The following is a 20380-nucleotide window of genomic DNA, read 5'->3' on the forward strand; positions in this document are numbered from 1 at the left end:
CAGGTTAAGAGTGCCAGGGCCATCTCAAGCAGCAATGCCAGCTTAAAGCTCTAAACAAACCACAGCACCAAGAACTTTGCATCCTGGAAGCTAGGTGGCTACACTGAGCTGCGTACCCCCACTCTGTGCCATCCTGTCATCCACTGAGTACACACTCCAGTTAAATCACTTTCTCAAGCATCCTGCAACCCTCTGGGTCACAGGCAGTTTGTGGGCATTGTCCTGTTTAAAGTCAATAGCATTTAACTGTGATGAACCCCCACAATACTATTTTATTCAATTAGTTGTTAATTGTGAACCAAAGTTACCTTTCACTTACACTTATGTGAAGGTAGCATGCTTTGGCCAGATGTTATCAAAAGTCATCTTTAACTTTTACCCTTAAAAACTCCTAAGAGCACAGCCAAGCCATCTCCCTGGCCACAGGACATTCACTACCCACAGCTGGTTTGCTGTAAAATCAAAATGCATTCTGTGACATTTCTACAACTACCTCCAGCCTTCTCCCTGACCTTTTCTTTTTTCCTCTCCTTCTGTAACCTACGAAAGTGATCTTCCTAGTTGCTCCTGCCCAGGGATCTTAGCAGAGCTCTTTCAAACATCCATCATGCCTTGCACAATAATTCACAGCAATGAGAACCTTCAGTCAGCACTGACCCTTATTTTTCAGTCAGCAAACAGCACACACCTGTGGTTTTCTGCAGTTACTTGGGATAAAATTAACTTGTTACTTTGGATCAAGAACTCGGGGGAAGACATGAAAACAGAGTCTATGCACACATAGTCCCCCAGCAAGACAGAAAAAAACTTAATTCCATATCTTTCCTCAGCTGTTTACAGAACAAGCTCCCTTCTTAATCCTTGCAGTGGCAAAAGGCCCCAGAATCACGCCTCTTCCAGAGCTAATACTGCTAATTCTGCTGTAATAAGCTGTAGCCTACAATGGTGAGGAAAGCAGAACACAATAATGTCAACTGCTTGAAACTTGGATTGTGAAGAAAAAGAATTCGCTGCAGCTACTGACAACAAAGCCCACATGTACTCAAGTCACTTAGGCTATAACCAACTTTTAACTTGCAATGGTAAGCTTTAACGAAGAAAGTCTGGTAGAAGCGTTTCAACCTTATTTCTGGAATTACAACTTCTTCCTTGTTTTTTCTTTAGATTTTGAGAATTAAAGTTCTATTGAGAAGGTAGTAGGGAAAATTTTAGTAAATATTCTTGTTCTTAAACCTTGTTCAATTCTTCCTTAATTTCTCCTTCCTATCTAACATTCTTTTAAAGTTTAATTTTAAATTTCCCCTATTTCTTCCAATAACTGCTAGTACAATCTCACCAGATGACCCTAGTTCTTTAGTCACACACAGAATTCTCTAGTGAAAGTGGGGAAATGTAAATTAAGCATTTCCATATCAATAATTTTGGGGAAACATTTCCCTTTTTAATATATTAAGGAAGGTGTTTTATTTTGCTAACTCGACAGTTCCTTTCAGAAGAACAAACATGCCATTTTATCAGGTATAAAATACAGAAAGATTTACACTTTAAAAGCAGCAGTCACAGAGGAATTAATTTTCATCTGATGCTGGATCATAAAACTAATCAGTCCCTCCCTTTTACAGTTCTTCATAACATAAAGGTGACAAAAGAGCTCACAAAAGACCACTTGAATACTTGAAGGTAATAAATTGAGAAAAACAGAAAACTATTTCAGGTTAAAACAGCCTGTTAAATATGCTGCCACAAAAAGTAAAGTCAAACATTGTAGGGAGATACTGGAAAAGGTTAATGGTTTTATCAGCAAGTATTTGTGGTCATTCGTCCCTTCACATGTTCATTTAGGCTTTTGTTTAGGCTGTTAGCAAACTGCTAACAGCAAAAAAAGGTGTTTCTTCAAAATTAGTCAGACCAGAGCAGGATTCTTTGGTCATCTGATGCAGTACTGCATGATGTCAAAACAGCAACACGAGACACTACCACACCTGAAAAGAGACCAGTGCAACGAGTTTCATGGTGTTCTGGGGACTTCATAATAACCTTCAAGTATTTGGTTTTTGTTTTTCTCTAAGGCTTCACTAGATGAACAAGTATCCAAGCACAAATTTTGGGGGAAACAGCTATTGCTTTTATCTTTGCACCAGTACTCATTAAGTAGCAATACTCTGCCTGGCCAAGGGAATTCAGGCTTCAAATCAGAGGAGCAGGAGCGCTCGTCCCCAGGATGGTAACTTCGGTCCTACCCCATGAACAACAGCTGCCCATGTAGGAACTATTAGTTAACTCACAAATGACACCCTGCTGCATATAAGGAAAACTAAAGTTAGTGCTAGTTAGCTTAATGAGAGGCTGTTAAATGTAGAGGTGTACTTTACTGTTGTTGTAGCAGGGACAGGAAATTCCAGAAGAGTTTTGAAAACACATAAGACAAACTCCTGGAGCCTAAATTAAGTCATCCTTGCTTTTGAATTGCAGATCACAGAAAAGTTCATCTGAATTCATAAACGTTGGAACAGATGTAAACAGAATTAAACCTGGGTGAACCCTAGATAGTGGTCCTCATGCTAAAGCCTTAAGCAGTTTAACCCATTTTATACACACATCTAATTCATCTGGACATGTGTTTCAAATATGCTTATAGACCAAGCTCTACAAGTGTCTTTAAAACCAACCTTCAAAGCAGATGAAGCAAAAAAGAAAATTCCCACAAAGGCATTTGACCTTGGAGGACCTGGAGGGCATTCCACCAGGACTAAGGCCTCATTTTCAAACATACCGACTCCATCAGAGAAGCCATCCCTGCCTTCAAACTGACCACTCGTTCCCACCCACACCACCCCAACTCTTCCGCATGTTAGTGCAAGCATTTCTAACACTGTAGCTAACTGGTCAGGCAACTAATCCGGGCCAGAACTCACCCAGCCAAAAATATACTTATTTCCATCCAGACCAGGTCTCTGGTGTGCCCAAACACTCAGGCCTGCCAAAACATAAGCATAGCAAGAGGGTTTCTTCCAGAATAGTGTAAGCTTTAAGTGTTCAGGAAACTACAGCATGGAACGCATACCGCGCTTTAAAACCCCTTAATTTACATTTATGTTCTTGACGCTTCTGCACTTCTGCCTGGACTGATTTGTTCTCTTCATGCTTGCTATTCTTCATGCAGCTCTTGATGTCAGAACACACTCTGGAACAGAACAGATGAGTCGTACTAGTGAAACTACATAAAAAAGAAAGGCAAGAGAAGGGGTGGTGGTGCAGGGGAAATCACTGAATGTTTAATGCTTGTTTAACAGAAATGTGCAGTCCCACACCTCTAAGAATAGCAGCATTGGTAACTGCTTGAGGACCCCTTCGCTTAAAAAAAGCCTTGACCAAAACTAAAAGAGTATTTTAATTGGCTTTAATACTTTTTACACCAGGAAGAATGAATGTATTTCAAAATCCTCTCTCTACCTCTTCTCAAATTCTTTAGCATTTACAGTTCTTATAACCTAACACTCTATATCCCTCATGTCAAATTAAGAATGCAATATGACATTTTAGAGGTGGTAATGCCTACTTCAGGTGTCCTTTTCCTCCTGTGCCGTGGAATACCAAATCACAACACAAAAGCAGTTTTTATTGTTAAAGGGGTGTAAGTTAGAGCAAGTGTAACCTGTTACATACTGTCAATGCAGCAAGTAACACTATCAATAAAGTAACAAAATCAGCTCTAACAGACTTCGAAACCTTGTTACTGTGAGGAAGAACAGCCTCAGCTTGTTGAAGAGTTGCGAAGCTAGCTTCATTACCCTAATCAATTAAGGGCTTAAAATATTCACATTTATGGGACTAAAATATTTACAAGACAGCACATTACTTCTCATCTGTAATTCTTTTCAGTCCTCGGTGTGCATACATGCTAAAAACCCTGGGAACAGTAAGCAACTCCACAGGAGTAATTCTCAAGCAAGGCATGTATCCTTGCTGCGCTCTGATGCAGGCCAAGCAACGTTGAGTTTCACACTAGTTCTATGCCCTCTGAATTTAAGCGTTTCCTCCCCCAGTTGGTCTGTCATTTATTTAGTAGAAGGTACTTAAGTCTGGGTTCTGGCTGCATTTTTATCTTGGAAAGCATATTTTTAATTGTTTATCAGCTTCAAAGAGCACTACTGATAAGAAGTTTGTTGGAGCTGTGGATGTTCAGTGATTATATGCTTTTAAAAGAGCATTTGGAATTGATCTCTTTTTACCTAACACTTGCTCTATAAAAGTCACATGTGCTGTATACATTCACTGACCAGAAAGGGAGATGCTCAGAGGATACATGGGGTGTGCTCCACTAAGGGCACATTAAGTCTGCTGACGCAAGCTGCATCCTTGCCAAGTTCTACGCTGATGAGAGCTTGCACACAGTGGTAGGCATATAAAATAGCTACCGTTAGGAGCTGAGGTTTTATTCCTGACTTGTGACCCTGGAGAATGCTGCTATTTCCTAAAACTTAAAAACTTGTGATTAACACAGAAAAGCCTTAGGAGTGAAGGACTTCTCTATTCAGAAGATGCTTGATGCAAAGTGAACACCTCCCACATGGAACTGTATCATCTCAGAAGTTTTGTCACTGGATGAAACACACCAGGACTCTTCAACAGAGCACATTTAATTGAATGGAAGCATCCTTTTATCTACTGCTATTATTTTATCCTAACGTTGGTTTTCCTGAAATTTTGAAGTGAGAAATAGTTTTCTTCCAATTCTCAAAACCTAACCTTCTGCTTGGCAGAAGGATTAACTTAACAGTAGAGAGATCTGTCCTCTTAGTAGAGGAAAAGAGAAACAAAACAATAATAATTGTAGTTCTTTTCCACACTATGGACAACATAAATTCAGGATAGTTTACAGGGATATCTGCAGTTTACAACTGATAGCAGGTTAACGCAAAGCACAACCATCACTCTTCTCAAGGTATTGACTCTGCTTAAGAAAACAGCTTCCTGGAGTTTTTTAAAAGGGATGTTTTGAAGTAGGGAGCTCAGACACTGCTCAAGGAACATCACCTATTAATGTACAACCCAAGGAGCAAAGTTTCCCAGCACTGCTAACATACATACTTCAAAAATTCAAGGCGTTCTTGTTCTGATCCACTCCATGGTAATGTCCCAGAGGGAAGAAAAGCCACTCCTACCCTCTTTTACTGGAAAGATAGCCTACTTCTATTAAAGTAACCACCATATTTTCTGGCATAAAATACCTTGCATGAATTTACATTCCAATAAGATCTTTGACATATGGGCAAGGTTTCATAAACTTGAAGTAAAACAGGGATAAGCTGGAAATTTAAGTGCTCCACATGTCCATTTTTGAGTTTACTACACTGACATACACTGGAAAGAGACCATTAAGAGGGCTCCCAGAAGGATGAGGTGGCTAGAGTACAAGACTTACAAAAGCAGACTGACACAGTTAGCTGTGAGAAGGCTAAGGGGAGATCTTGCTTCAACTACCTTCAAATACCTAATGGGAGAGCAAAGGCAAGATGAAACCACACTCTTGGAGGTAACACAGTGCAAGGACAAGATGCAACAGGCAAGTTGCAACAACTGAGAGCAGTCAAACATTGGAGCAGGTTGCTCAGAGATGCTGCCGGAAACTCTCATCTTTCAGCTATTGAAAATATTTGCTAAATACAACCTCATTTAACTTCAAAGCTGGCCCTGCATTGAGGCAGGGGCTGAACCAAGGTATCACAAGCAGTCCATTCCAACCTAAATGATTTTACCATTCTCTGGCACTATATAAAATGAAGGCTATACTTCAAACAAAAACAGTGAGGGTATTTTTTCATCTATGCAGTTATAACTATGATGCTCTTAAGACACGGAGATCTACTGGCCTCAGCATTCACCTCCACACAAGTTCTAGAGGACCTGGAACACTTCCGCAAAATCAAGGCTGACTAGTTTTTTAGCTAATGTGCAAAGTACAATCATTCTCAGCAAACTACGAGAGACCTGTACTTTCAGAGTGGTGAATATACAAAGCTGCCTAGTATTTAAAGCAGCATTAGAAGAGCACAGGCTTATTGTATCATTGTTTAAGAGAGACAAAACCACATAAAATACGAAGTCAAAGAAGGGCTGTACAAAGACCAACATTGGACAAGGCTCTTACATGAACTTCAGATAGAACAGGTGGAAGCAGTACTGGCAGAGGACCTTTTTTTTTTCTAATTTGCAGGAGACAACCCAGGACCACAATGACTAAGTCCAAACTAATAAAAAAGAAAAATCTGTCTTTGAAGAAAGAAGGACTACTGTGTCCTCTTTTCTCCAGAATCTTAACAAGAGGTTATATCTCGAATGCCAGAAGGTGGCTGAAGAGGCTCCCTGGCTGCCAGCACAGGACAGCCTGGTTGAAAAGGCAGCTCTGGGACAAAAACAAGTGGTAAACAATTGCAGTGGATCAAGTACTTCTAACCAGACTGATAACAGAGCAGGACAAACATGCACTGCTATGTCGCTTCTTTGAACCTGGTGGAGCTGGAGAAAACATCTCTAAAGATTTGTTTGCACAAGCCACTCAAAGCAGGTGTTTCCAAAAACATTACAGATGTCATGTCAGGCAAGTCAGACATTTGAATATTTGATAGTCTGCTCCACCATACTGTCATGGCAGCTGCCAAATTCTTCTTCATGTAGGTCAAAATGCTGGTAGAACAGGAAGAGGATGCAGCCGCTTTGACAGGACAAAACTATTTCCACACACACTACAGGAGCCAAGGATAAACTACTCTGGGCTCATATAATGCTCTAGTAGCTCCAAGTAGGTAGGAGTCAACAGTGGTCATTCCTGAGCAGGAAGGAGAGGAGTGCATTAATATGGAAGGTAGGCAAGGATCAAGTAATCAATGAGTACCTTTTGAGTATTCAGTATTGCCACAGGAAGCGATAAATCTCTCTTCAAAGATCAGAAATGGCAGTAAGTTATATATTCAGCAGGAATGCTGGATAACACTAACTTCTTCCATCCTCCGAAAAGAAAAGAAAAGAAAAAAGGTTTTAATAATCTGATAAGCTTTGACTGAAACTACTAGCCTTCAAAAATTTTATTTTTCCAACCTGTAATCTGAAAACTCCTGAAGTGCCTCTAAAGGGTTCTCTCACAGTACATACTGGGAAAGCAAGACTGAAGTTTATATTATGCCTCCACTGCAAACAGTTTAGCACGTAGAAGAAAGCCAAAACAGGGGGACATTTTTAATTCAGTAGCATTTCCTGCTTTCATTTTAAGTCTGTGGACATTAGAGACCCTTTCAAGGAAATGGCTTTGCAAATCGAATACAAGGAGACAGTGAAACTATAAGAGAAGGTGAAGTCATTGGGCCAAAAAAAAAAATCACTACTGGTTCCACAGCAGTGAAAAGCTCTTCCAGGTGCCAGTCCAGAGCAATGATGTCTCTTTCATCATTAAACAATGGGAGGATTCAATTCCCTTGACAGTGATTTTAAACATACAGCAAAGTTTACTGCTGTTTCAAAAGAGTAAAAAATGTTTACAAATATCCAAATGCTGCCATTAGTATTTGTAGTCTCAACTACCTTTTCAGAAAACTTCTACTTACCCCAAAATATCGAGCCATGGCTCCACAAAGGCTTAAATCAAACTCAGAGCTGCAGTTTTCCACATCCACTTATCCCCCATTTTTTTTTTTTTTTGGGGGTGGGGTGGGGGTGGGATGGGATAGATGGACACACACAGGAAGCAAGACCAGTTGACCAACTCATTGCTAGGCAATGCAATTTCCAGCACACAAATGGAAGGAGATGGGGTCACAACAGTCCTGACACAAGCCAACTTAATTTTCCACGGAAGCCATGACTTTTACTTCCCTAAATGCCCCTACAAAGTTGGCCTTGTATGAGCACTAGGAACCACACTACAGAATAGCACTCAGACTGGACACAGACTGAATTTCTGCAAAGAACACAAGTGGTAGCAGCAAAGCTACCCTATTTGCCTCTCTCATACAGCCAGGAGAAACCAGAATTGCCAAACTCAATCACCAGGCGCTTCTGTTGAAATCACCATCCAGAGGAGCATGTGGATTATATGCAAGTTAGCTCTGCAGCTGAGACAGTTCTCAAGCTTCCATTTCCCCCTTCCCCCTTTAACATATGTAATGCATGAAAAGTACTTTTAGCTTTCAGTAATCTTCACCTAGAGATGCTTAGTCCACCATCAATTTACTCACTGGAATGTTCTGGAGAGCTCAGAAAGTGTCAAACACTTGTGTCAAGTCTCCATGCATGACGCATTATCATAGCTCAAAGTTATTAAGTGTTGTTTACTCTTTCTTCCAGATCTTTACCCTCCCTAGTTTCATTCCCGATTACTTCAGTATTTTACTCGCATCCCCTTTAAAACAAGGATCACTGCATTATAAAATAATTTCACAAAATACACAAATGCAATATATAAACTATGATTCAATAAACAATTTTATATACCATAAAATAAATAATTTTACTAAGCTGTATTTTCTGAAGTGGATTCCATGAAAATCATGGTGCTTCACCCTCACTGAGCATTTCCCATGCTACAAACGGGGAAGGATGAACCCTTTTAGCAATACAGGCTTGGGACTGACTGGACAGCAGCACTGCTGACAAGGTCCTAGGGCTACTTGGTAGACAGCAAGCTGAACATGAGCCAGCAGTGCGTCCTGGCAGCAAAGTAGTAACATTTATCTTACCAACAGCTCACTAATACCATAGCCACAGATAAGGACTTTTTACAGTCACAAGTTTGGACTAAATAGATGAGATGCTATTTTGACACACCTCCTATATATATATCAACACCTGCTTCTTTCCTCCTGTTCAGGAGATTTTACTGGCTTGATAACTTTCTAGATTTCTAAGAAAAAGTCCTAAACCTGCCTCTGTTCAAAATGACAGAAGTTGGTGAAAGAAGAGCTGCTCCCCCTCTTTCTTCTTTAGCATGATCACCTCTCATTTGATCATGGAGTCTGACCTCTTATGAGTGACAGTTCTCTAAATGTTTATGAAACAGAAGTTGAGTACCTTGCAGCTGGCTGAAGCATTTTTTAGAATTTTTTCTACAATCAATTCAAAGATGTTATGAAATTAAGAAATACACGACTGCTCTTCATATCATAATCCAACTGTTAATCACATTCACTTTTAATTCTTGTTGCATTTGTCAGCAAGATTTAAAAAAGCTCACTAATATCCAGTACTATCTTGCCGGGGGATACCCGAGGACTCTGATCAAGTTACCTCTCAGTTTTGCCGAGAAGCTGCACAGTAAACTTTTAACACTCTACTGCAAGACATCAGCTCTCCATCAAATTGGAGGTTAATCCTCCTTGCAGCCGGTAGTTTTTGTGTTTAAGTGCTGATGCCAGAACTGTGCACAGTATTTTGGTAATGACTTCAGCCCACCCCACACAGGCAAGAATGTATCTCTACCCATTCCATTTATGCATGTGAGAACTACTTTAGCTTCTTGGTCACAGCATCACCTTGGAAACTCACGTTCAAGCTGTTTATCCACTATGACTCCAAAACGCAGTTCAGCCACTGCTTTCTAGGATACCACATGCCTTGATTTAAATTCAGCTGAACTGCCTTGTTCCCAGGTGTATACCATTACATACAGCAGCCTGAGCACACACATCTGAATGGATCTATTTCACATGACAATCATGATGGCTGCCTTAGTGCTGTTTGCCTTTCTGTGAACCACAATTTTATCATGCAAAAGTTTTAAATCAACAGCCATTTTGCACCAACGGAACCAGTGATGAAAACAAATTGTGACAAGCAATTACCAGTGTTTGCTAAACATCCATGGAAACTATTCAGTCTTGTACATCCCCAGACTATCCTGAACTGAATGGCATTTAGTACCAATTTTTATACTCTGTAAGGTTCGCAACATCAAGCGAGATACAAGTCAAATAATAAATCTAACAAGCATAGTTTCCTTGAAGCTTTATTTACTAGGATTAATTACATCCTTTTCTCTCCTTGTTAACTAAATTCTGTGCCAAGAACAAATGGGAGAGCTGGTCATAACGTAAACTATCTATATATTAACATCATGCAGCATTAGTCAAACACCCAAGGTAGCTCAAGAGTCTCTGCACAGCACTACGTTACTAGCTGCCACGTTCATCCACTCCATTTCCTTCTAATTCTGATACATCAGCAATTTTCCAACCTCCTGGAATTTCCCTAGTGTTCTGAAGTGCATCAACTATACAGTGTTCATTCCATTACTACAGCTAGGGATATTGCAGTGTTAAAAGTGGGAAAAAATACACTGGCCAAGACAAACATCTCTCTCACCTCCCAATGTACTTTGGTGGTGATTTTTTGGGGGTATTTTTATGTTTTGTCTTGTGTTTGTGATTTGTTTTGGTTTTTATTTAAAAGGAAAAAAAAACCACAAAAACCCAAACACACACAACAGAGGAATTTCAGAAGCTTTCAGAACAGCAACCTAATTCTAAATACCTGAAAGAGGGAATAAGGATTACTTTGACATCCCAATTAAGGCAAGCAATATTCTTTATATAGCTGGACCAAGCTACTTTCTCTTCTACTTTACCAATAGCTACTTTACCTGCTGATGTTTGAGAGACATACAAGCTTCTAATCATGGTGCACATTAATAAATACAAAGGTGTATTTCACGCTCCAAACAATCTGATTTGGCTTCTGTTTTGTTAGAATTTGACAAGTTCAGTGATGCCAACAGAAATTTTTAGATTCTGGGGAGAAAAGAAAGGTAAAATAAGATTTTTCAGTACAAGCTGAGCTTCATTCACAGTCTCCTCACCCAGACTTTATATTTGAATGAAGCTTTTCAGCAAAACCCATGAAGCTTTAGAAACCTCATGGGTTTGCTTCTACAGCAGACAAACAGACAATGCTGATAGCCAACTGACAAAATTATACGTATTTGGGCATGCTACAGGGTAGAAAGAAAATAGCCTGTAGCATGGCTTGCTTCACTGCTACCAGTACAGCAGCCCTCCCCTGTGTTACCTGGTCAGCACATCCTAACTGATCATTGCACTTCTTGTGCTTTTAAGTTATTTTAAACATACCTCTTAAGATCAACTCAATACAGTACACTAAAATCCTCAGGTAAGTGACAGTAAAAAGTGGGAGGGCTAAAACTGAAGGGTGTCTAAAAAATAAACTTTTACACAAGAAATACAGCTGTAAACATCTGTGACTCAACTTTGTCTGAAGAGATAGTTAAAGAATAATTCTTCAGGAATCCATTATATCACGTATGTCCCCTAAGTAACACATGATAACTGCGGCATTCTTGAGAGATGTCTCCGTACTACTTCTGTATTTTTACCTCTTAAGAACCATATTGGAAAGACATTAAGACATGATAGTTCCCAAGTTTTTATAATACTAAATGAGGGACACCTCACTTGAGCTTTAATTTATATTAGACACCAAAATCGAATCATGCAGGGTACAGTTACCTGAATATTAATATGACCTGAAACACAAAACTCCCTACCACCTCATGTTTATTTTACTTTTCTTTTCAAGGTTATTTTTGTTCATCAGAAAATACAGAGATCACTCAGGTGAGCAGCTATTTAGTTTTCTTATTAAATATCTGTCAAGAATAAGCACATCTCATTTAATTACTGAAGATGATGGATTATCGGAGAGAAGTGGGAGGAGCAGTAGAAGAGGGTGTTTTAAATGAAATTAAAATATCCTTCAGTACAAAAAAAGCAACATCTTCAGTTTCAGGACAGGACAAAGCTACTTTCTAAGTTTCAGAAAAAAAAAGCCAGGTCCTGAGCCATTTGAGAGCAGTAAATATAACCTTCAAACAATAAAAGAGAATTTCCTGGATCTGTGTGCATCTCTAAGACCACAACCGCACATGATTGCGAAGCAGTAGAGCTCGATACTGTATGGAAGTTTCAAGGTTTAGTACAACAAAGACTGAACTAGGTATCTGAACTAAAGCCAAGTGGATGAACAGAAGTTTAAAGTTAAGCAAACACCTAAGTACACTTCAGTAAGTTAACACAAACAAAACAACCACCAAGTCAAAGCTTTGGTTTCTTTCAGCTCCACTGTGGCAGCCGAAGACCAGCACTTCAGTCAGTGTGCATCTTCACGTGTGCAAGCAGCAGCAGTGGCTGCTCCTTACTACATGTATTTCTAGAGCACGTACAAGCATGGGAAGAAGCAGTATTTGTGACCCTAATGCTCTACTACTCACTCAAGCGTTCCCTCTCTGGTAAAGAATGGTTAAGAGAAGCAAGAATTGCCAGGATGGGAGAATCAGTGAGGTTTTATGCAAATAGAATCAATATACGTATCTGAAATAGCTAATGTACAAAAAAAACGTTCAGACAGAGCAGGAAGAGCTGCTCAGAGCTCAACACTGCTTGCTGTTACAAGTGACGAAGAATCTGCCAAAGTATGCGGGATAAGGGCAAGGAATAGGCCAGCTCTTGTCAGAGAGCTGATAAGCCTAATAACACTCAATATCTGACTTCCAAAAATCTTCGTTAGAAAAGCAGGAGCTCTTGGATGTGAAGTACTAAGGGGAAGAGAAGAAATTAAGTTCCGGAGTAGGCTCTATACAGAAAATCCTAAGCAAGTTAGTAATCACATATAATTAAGATTTTTCAGGCAAATGCTGAATAAACACAAGAATAACATGGGTCAGCTTCTGGCTTTTTCAAAACAGCAATGGTTCCACATCAGGCAGGTATCAACCTGCAGCCACAAGAGCCAGTAATGAAACACACAAATTAGCTACGGTTCATATTCAAGATACAGCCTGCCGATACAAAAAGCAGTTATTGAAATAGCACTTTCCCTCAATAATGCTGCAGGCATGAGTTGCCAGCAAACTTAACGCTGCAGTGACAGCTGCCCAAGCTCTGTCTGAATTGGGTGAGACTTGCTGTATTGTTTCAGTTTTAGGGCCACATGAAGCTATAGTGAAGATTTTGAGTTCCCTTTTGCTCAGACATTATTCCTCAAAAATAGCCCAGAAAGTTTCATTAATGAAGCCATTCCATGCATCCTAACAACCTTTCTCATGTGTACTATAAGTACAGAGTACATTAAAATTGAGCTAGACCTATACATCCAAAAGAAAAAATGAAAGAAAAAAAAAATCTATCAAGCTAAACAGAAGAAAGCATTGCTTTGCCCTTAGGCTCGAATTGCTCCTTCCTTCAGCCCTAATGATGCCTTCCGTACTAAAGTAAAATGTTAGGTATGGCTTAAGTAAGAACAACAGCTTGAATACAACATGGAGCTTTTTTCTTATACCCAACAGACTCCTGCAAATTCAACAGGCGCTGCACAAGCAGAATAAGCTGAAGAACCTGAGAAATATTTACATGTTTCCTCCACTGAAACAAAAACCACAAATACTGGAAGCAGTAAACAGTATTTCAGATGCTTCTAATAACACCTCTGGAGTTTATTACCAGGATTCAATAACTGGCAGGAGGTGAGGAAGAGCCATGCATTTATTTAAGGGGGAAGAAAGACTGGGTAAAAAAAATAGGAAGTCACAAACAGGAAAGCGAGCTCATTCTCACCAGCAGGCAAGTCCCGAGGATTACACCGAACAGAAAAGGATGCATGTAACATGACAAAACCCCTGCATCAAAGTCATTTCACGAAGCCAAGGCAAGGCAGAATCTGATGCCTTGTAAACATATTTAGTAAAAAAATAAAAGTTGATGTAGAGAATAAAACGCAAATTGTTTAGACACAGAGCATGTGCGATTTCCTCTTCTGCACCACAAAAAGAATCGGGTTTTGTGCTCCCCCCCCCCCCCGCAGAACCCGCGCAAGAGAGGGAATAACACCGCCGTTCGCCATGGGCTTGCGGGCTCCGTTCCTAAGCAAGAGCCCAGCTGCGGAGGGGCGGCCGCCCTGGAGCCTGCCTGGGGAGGCCAGCAACCCGGGCCAAGACGAAGCAAGTGACACAACTTGTCGCCGGCTCGGTGGCAGCTCAGCTACGCCCTTACTCTCCCGAGCACGCCGCGGGGACCCCGGTGGAGGGGGGGGAGGGGAAGGCGGCGGGGCACCCCATCTCCGGGAGCGGCGGGGAAGGGCGGGGGGGTGTTGGCGGCCGGGCAGCGCGGCGAGAGCGGGCGCCCCCCAGCCGTGCCCGCGTCCCGGTGCTGCATGGCGCTGCTCAGCCTGCCTTGCAGAGGGAGCTCGAGTCCCGCTCTGCGCCTCGCAGCGCCTCTCACTCCGCAGCACACGCCAGCGCAGCGAGGCGGCGGCCGGCAGGAGCGGGACACGCAGCCATCGCCGCCGCTACCGCCCTGCGGTCAGGAGCCGGCCGGACACCGAGGGAAGCCACGGGCGGCGGGCGGAGGGCGCCGGGCCGACCCCGCTGAGGTTCGCGTTACGGCGGCGGCCCGGGGGGGGGGGGGGGGGGGGGGAAAGAGGCTGCGGGGCGGGGTGGGGAGCGGGCCCGGCCCGGCTCGGCGGGGCGGGGAAGGCGGGGGAGGGGAGGAGGAAGGGACGGGAGGGGAAGGGAAGAAGGGGGGGGTGTCGGCGAGGGGGCGGTAATCAGCGCCGGTGGCGCGGCGGAGAAGACAAAGGAAAGAAAATGGAGTCGGGGCTGGCGGCTCGGCGGCGGCCCGGGCGGGCGGAAAGGGAGGCCCGGGCGGGCCCGCAGCCCAGCGCCGCGCTGTGGGGAATGGCGGCGGTGGCAGGCAGGCGCCGGCCGCGCTGGGGACGATAGAGGGAGACAAAGCCCCCTGCTTCCCCGGCGGCGGCCGCTGCGGGGCCCCAGCCGAACCGGAGCCCCATCGTGACACCTAGAGGCCGGAGAAAGCGACTGCAAACCCCCCGCCACCGCTTACCTGCGCCCGCACCCCGCCGAGCTTCGCTCCGGCCGCCGGGCCCCGCCGCCGCCCCGCGCCGCCCACGGGCCCCGCGGAGCCGCCGCGCCCCGCACGCCCCGCCGCGGCCGCCGCTAGCGCCCAGCACCAGCCCCGCGGTTTAATCGTTCCACAGTCGCTTCGGACACAAAATGGCGGCGGGCGGGGGGGAGTGCGCCTGCGCCAGCGCGGCTGCCGCGGCCGCCGGCCGGAGCGGGGAGGGGAGGGAGGGAGGGGTGGGAGGAGGGAGAGCAGGAGGGAGGGCGCGCGAGGAAGTGGCCGCGCGGGGCAGGCTGGGAGGGGAGGGGGCGCCAAGCGCGCGCCAACTTCAAACGTGGGGCGGGGTGGGGCGTCAAGCCGGCGCACGCCAGTGCACGCCAGTGCACGCATGCACGTGTGCGTGCGTGCGTCACGCCGTCGTGGGGGAGGGCGGGCTGCTGGCAGAGCTGGGGTGTTCTTTGCTCTGGTGCGGTCCGCCGCACTCGCTCCCGCCCCGCCTCCCCCAACGGAGCCTTCCCGGGTTTCCCGGTGTGGCAAGTGGCCCGGTGGTGGCACCGCCTGGGCGAGGTCCGGGGAGAGTTGGCGGGTGCAGTGGGAGCCCCGGTGGGGCGGCTGCTGCCCTGTGAGCAGCACTCCGAGCCCTCAAACACCCCCGTCGTGGCTCTGCATGCGTCCCCTAAGCCCGGCATAAACTAAAGCTTCCCATTTTCACCAAAGCGAAACTTTCAGGCCCGCCAGAGCATGAGGCTGTGCCTCAGCTGCAGGGGACACAGCGCATGAGGAGGATAAGGCTGCATTGACAGCCTGTGCTGAAATTCACACACACCGCTGTGCTGAGGAGGGCTTTGCTGGTTGAAAGGCTGAAGCTTTTCTTAAGTTGGGAGTCAATACAGCCATGAATCAATCACTAGGAAAGTTGCAGGGCAATTTTATAAATGCCAGCAAGTTACTGGAATCAGATGGTGTTTGCCTGGTGGTTTTAAAGGACCTTGGGCTTGCTAAGCTCATAATCGAGTAGAACAAACTGCGCAAGTTAGTTTCAGCGCTGTGGGAATGGTGAATGCGGTGCCAGGTATTTAGCAGGGAGCTTCTAGAGAAGTTAACAAGGTTGGGTCCTGCTCATCAGAAGTTAGCAGCTGCAGTGCTTTCTGTCTGCAACTTTCCCCCTCCACCCCCAAAAGGTGGAAACAGCCATGGCATCTGTAACGAGATGTGTGAATTAATATAAGAAAGCACGGGGCTTGCATGTCTTCCATTTTCTGCAGTTTCCTGTGTTGCTGAATCTTCTGGCTTGAACGTACTTTCTCATCTCTTGTAGGGTTGTGGCAGACCTGTAGCTGGTTGACAGGCAAGCTGAGAGGAGGGGAGAATTCTATGAGCTCATGCTGCATCCTCTCTGTATTTTCTTACCATAAAAGCACGTGAAATGGAGCTAGAGTAATGGGTTAAAATATTAACAGTTCAAAAATAAAATGCATTGGAAGGAAGCTGCATTTTTTTGCTCCTTTTACTCACCTATCAGCCGCTGGAGGACAATAAGGCCAGGAATTCAGAGAGAAGACCAAATGCAAAGAAACCTCAGCATAAACCCGTGGTAGTAAGACTAAAGAGTCATGAAACTGTTACAGTTGAAACTGATATTAAAAACCCTGCCCCATATTTTTGCCTCTTGAGATGTCACTGCAGGGCAGAGTAAAAGCTGTTCAACAGCCAAAACTATACCCCAACCTGAACAGCAATTGACAAAACCATCAGACATACATAGCATACATTAACATCGGTAAACTGTGCCCTTAAATCCTAGTCTGAATAATGCTTGTGTCTTGTTGAGCTATGTCATGGAGAGGAGAAGGCTCTGCCAGGCTGGTGCTCTGTGAGGGGAGAGTTTGGCTGAAAGGTGGTGGTGAGTGAGGTCAGGTCCTGACCCTCCTTCATGGGTTTCTGCTGCATAAGCTCACCCAGTCCTTGCAAAGAAGCAGAGCACTGCTGGCAGCAGTGGGCTGTGTTGTGAGCACTGATACTCTTTTCAGGGCTATTGATGATCAGGACCAAGTTCCCTTCTGAGGATTATGACACGGGACTAAGTCCATTATTTTTTTACAGCGGGAGAACCGTAGCTTATGGAGCGGCCAGAGGGGATGAGGTGTGTTGAGTCATGAGGACGTAGCTCTGTTTCTTCAGCCTTGGCTGAAGGAAAAAAAAAAATCAGCTACAAAGCAATAGCAAAAAATTACTGTTAATTATGAGAGGTCACAAGGTGTAGCCCATGACCATGACCTCTGGGGTCTTCATTGCATGAGAAACTTGAATCATAGAAACAGAATATCCTCAGCTGGAAGGACCCCACAAGGATCTTTGAGTCCAACTCCTGTTGGACTATTTTAGCTTTGCTAAAATCCAAAAAAACCCTTGCCTTCCCTTCATTCACTAGACAGGTTGGTGTAAAAGGAAATTAAGCCAGTATGGCATGAAGAATCTGCTAAGAACATTTCTAGGGAAATGAGATTCTGTAATGTGAATTTTTAAAAAATAATTTACATTTATTCTAAGCTGTCAACCTATCAGTTCTCATCCTGTAATTTTGGGGAGAATGGCATATCTTTCCTGTGTAGCCATGGATCCTGCTTTAAGCTCAGAGCTTACTTCAGACACAAATCAAAATGGAGAGAAGCACTGGCTATATGCAAATTTGCTTCTGATAGGGATAGTCCTGATTTCAGCTTTTCACGGCATCACTTATGCTCCTTTACTCATCCAGGGCTGGGAATAAAAAAGTGCTAATGATCCCTCTGCCTTTTGTTTGTAGCCATGCTATGACAGTCCTTGTCTTTTGTAGTGGGAATGCTGCTGCTTAGGTAACAGAAGTTGTTCTGGCAAACACGTATTCCTGGGCTTCTCCTGCCAGCAGTGTCCCCAACCACGTCTCAGCGTCTGCTGGGGGTCTACCCTATTGACCTCCGCTTTCTCACTTGGAGGTGCTTTGGAGCTGATTTGCAGAGGGTTCAAGCCCCCAGCTTCAGTCCTAATTGTGAGTTCTCCTGAAGATCAGCCTCCAAGCCTGTCCACATTAGACACCCGGAGGCAGATGCTCCCTCTAGAAAAGTTGCCTGAGTGAGGCCTTTCCCAGAGATGCCTTGCCCATAAGCAGAATGGCAAGAACTGAAGCCAAGGAGCTCCTGACTGCCTTGCCAAGGCCCTGGGTGACCTCACCCACCTTGTTCCCTGCTCTTCCTAACTCTGTGCTTCCATCAGCCTCATGCTGTAGCAGTTCTCAGGGGTCACCACCTCTCTCCTCACTCAGCTCTGAGGAAGACAGTAGTTGAGTTTGAGAGACGGCTTTAAATTAAGTTTTGGAGACTGCCTGGAGCATGCTTTGGTGTCTGTATGAAATAAGGTCCCAGCTGTTGCCCTAGGAGTGGCCCTTGGACAACAAGCCCATACGTATGTGCCTGACAGCCCTGTGAGGTACACATCAGCAATGATGAGGAGATTGTTGTTTTGCTGTGCTTCAACACAGACTACTTAGCTGTTCGAATAATTTCTAAGAGCTGTAGTGAATGCCTTAGAAACATGATTTCATACAAGCCTGGGATAAGGTGAGAGGTCCAAAGTTGAGGCTGCTGGAACTGGAGATTCCCAAACTACGATGCCCTAAAAATGACCTGGCATCGAGATTTAAGTAATTTCTTACACAAGGGCTGATGGGAGCTTTTGGCACTCCAAAGTGGCAGTGTCTGCTGGGGGTCATTGTGGCTGGTGGGTGCTTTCGGTGTCACGACCTGGGCAGCTGCACCAGCTCTGATGCCATCCAAGGGGAGGGTACAGTGGATGATCAGTTCTTTTGTGCTGATGATCTGCAGGGGCTCTTCGGTCACTACCCTGAGACCAGCAGGTAAAAATCTGATACCACAAAGTGCTCCAGAATTCAGATGCACCCCTTTAATTAAAAGGAAGACAGCAGTAAATAGGGAAAAGGAACGTTTTTCCAATGCCGGAGCACATGGGTAATGTAACCATGACACAGACACCCTCCCACAGGCTGCAGCTCCTACAAGAAAAGCAAGTAGCTGCAACAGTCGTCAGTGCTGCTGAGCACAAGCATGTCCATACGAGAGGGCGATGTTCTAAGTGCTGACACACATTTGGCTGACAAACGTGATGCTGGCACACTGGCTTCTTTGAAATAGCAAACACGCTGCCGCAAAACATGCTCTTGTGATGCTGTGTCTGTCCCCGTGTGCTGTGAGAGTGGCTCCCAGGGAGCTCACTCCATGAAGCGGTGTGGTTCCTGCACAGGGCTGGGGGAGACGTTAAGTCCTGGAGGGAAAATTGAGTCCCCTGCCTCCTTTCAAACAGCTGGCTCTTATGATGGTCATCCTACTCCTCCCTGGCCCTCAAATGAAAAATCCCAAGCAGGATGCAAACTGCAGTGATGGTTTTAAGTGAGTGATATCCAAAAACCAAGACTTTTTTTCTGAAGTTTATTCCAGTTAAAATGGCAATCCTGCAATTCCAGGTGGCCTGGCAGTGTCCATGGGCAGAGGTCTTTGGCGATGCTGGCATAGACCCATTCAGAGCAAGGTGCTGGGCAATAGATTCCTAAATGAATCTGATTAGGTTTTTTCCCCCAGATGTTCTTAAAGCCACATACATAATGAGATTATTCCTTGCGGTTCTAGGAGCAGAGTCACTTTGCCCTGACCTGCAGCTCCCTGCCTGCTCTGACAGAAGGCTGCTTTCCTGCTCTGATCTCTCTATAGCCAAGGTGTAGCTTATCTTGGAAGCTGGTATTGTGCTGCAGGGATGGGGCCAGGTTTTGACAGGGCAAGGAAGACACCCGCGTAGGTGAGTGAATTGAATTCATGGCTCTGGCCACTGGAGTACAGGTTTTTATTTCCAGTATTTTTTCAGGGGTGAAAAGAAACCAACCAAATGTATAAGATGGCTGGGCTGCTTTCCACCTTTTGGGTGCTCTTGTCCACAGACATATGTGCCAGCTGCGACCCACATCCCACGTCTCCTGCTGCCTGCGGCTGATAGTGTGATGCAGTGCTTTGGGAGAAACACTGCTTCCCTCCTGGGCCCTGTCCAGCCACCAAGGCAGGTGGAAGAAGGCTAAGCTAGCAGTGATGCAGCGAAGTGTGCCCTCGTTGCCCCCTTCCCACAATCCCATCTGCAGATAAAACTGCATCCAAAAGTGGTTACATGAAGGCGGTTATGCAAATGGGGAGACCCCATGCACTGTGATGTACTATGCAGTGTGAGCATGGACCTGCATGCTGGCCATGCCCTGCGTATCTGGCAATGTGTGGCATTCTACCTGAAGTGGCCCAAAAAGCTCTCCTCCACTAAGGAAAAAGGATGTGGAGGCTGTAACCTGCTGGGATTTGCTTGGAAACCACAGGAAGTGCTGATGGACGGACCCTGCTTGGCCTGGGGCCATAAATCCCCAGCTCCACCAG

The 20380-nt window shown here is 44.8% G+C and overlaps 1 protein-coding gene across 17 annotated transcripts in view; it reads right to left on the reverse strand.

The window, feature by feature from the left end:
* Window positions 1-15091, reverse strand: part of CTCF (CCCTC-binding factor) — a 37207-nt gene extending 22116 nt beyond the window's left edge. For 3 of the 17 annotated variants that reach the window (XM_075101877.1, XM_075101886.1, XM_075101881.1), the window contains exons 1-4: window positions 14901-15003; window positions 10631-10778; window positions 6896-7008; window positions 3090-3184 (exon numbers count right to left, since the gene is read on the reverse strand). In XM_075101877.1, coding sequence (XP_074957978.1) covers window positions 3090-3143 — 54 coding nt within the window. In that variant the 5' untranslated portion in view covers window positions 3144-3184; window positions 6896-7008; window positions 10631-10778; window positions 14901-15003. Of the gene's footprint in view, window positions 1-2915; window positions 2978-3089; window positions 3185-6895; window positions 7009-7601; window positions 8396-10630; window positions 10779-14900 lie in introns of all 17 variants that reach the window. The other 14 variants (XM_075101875.1, XM_075101880.1, XM_075101887.1 and 11 more) reach the window with 11 other exon arrangements.
* Between the last annotated feature and the right edge of the window lie 5289 nt (window positions 15092-20380).

Source organism: Phalacrocorax aristotelis, chromosome 8, assembly GCF_949628215.1.
Source record: "Phalacrocorax aristotelis chromosome 8, bGulAri2.1, whole genome shotgun sequence".
Lineage (NCBI taxonomy): Eukaryota > Metazoa > Chordata > Aves > Suliformes > Phalacrocoracidae > Phalacrocorax > Phalacrocorax aristotelis.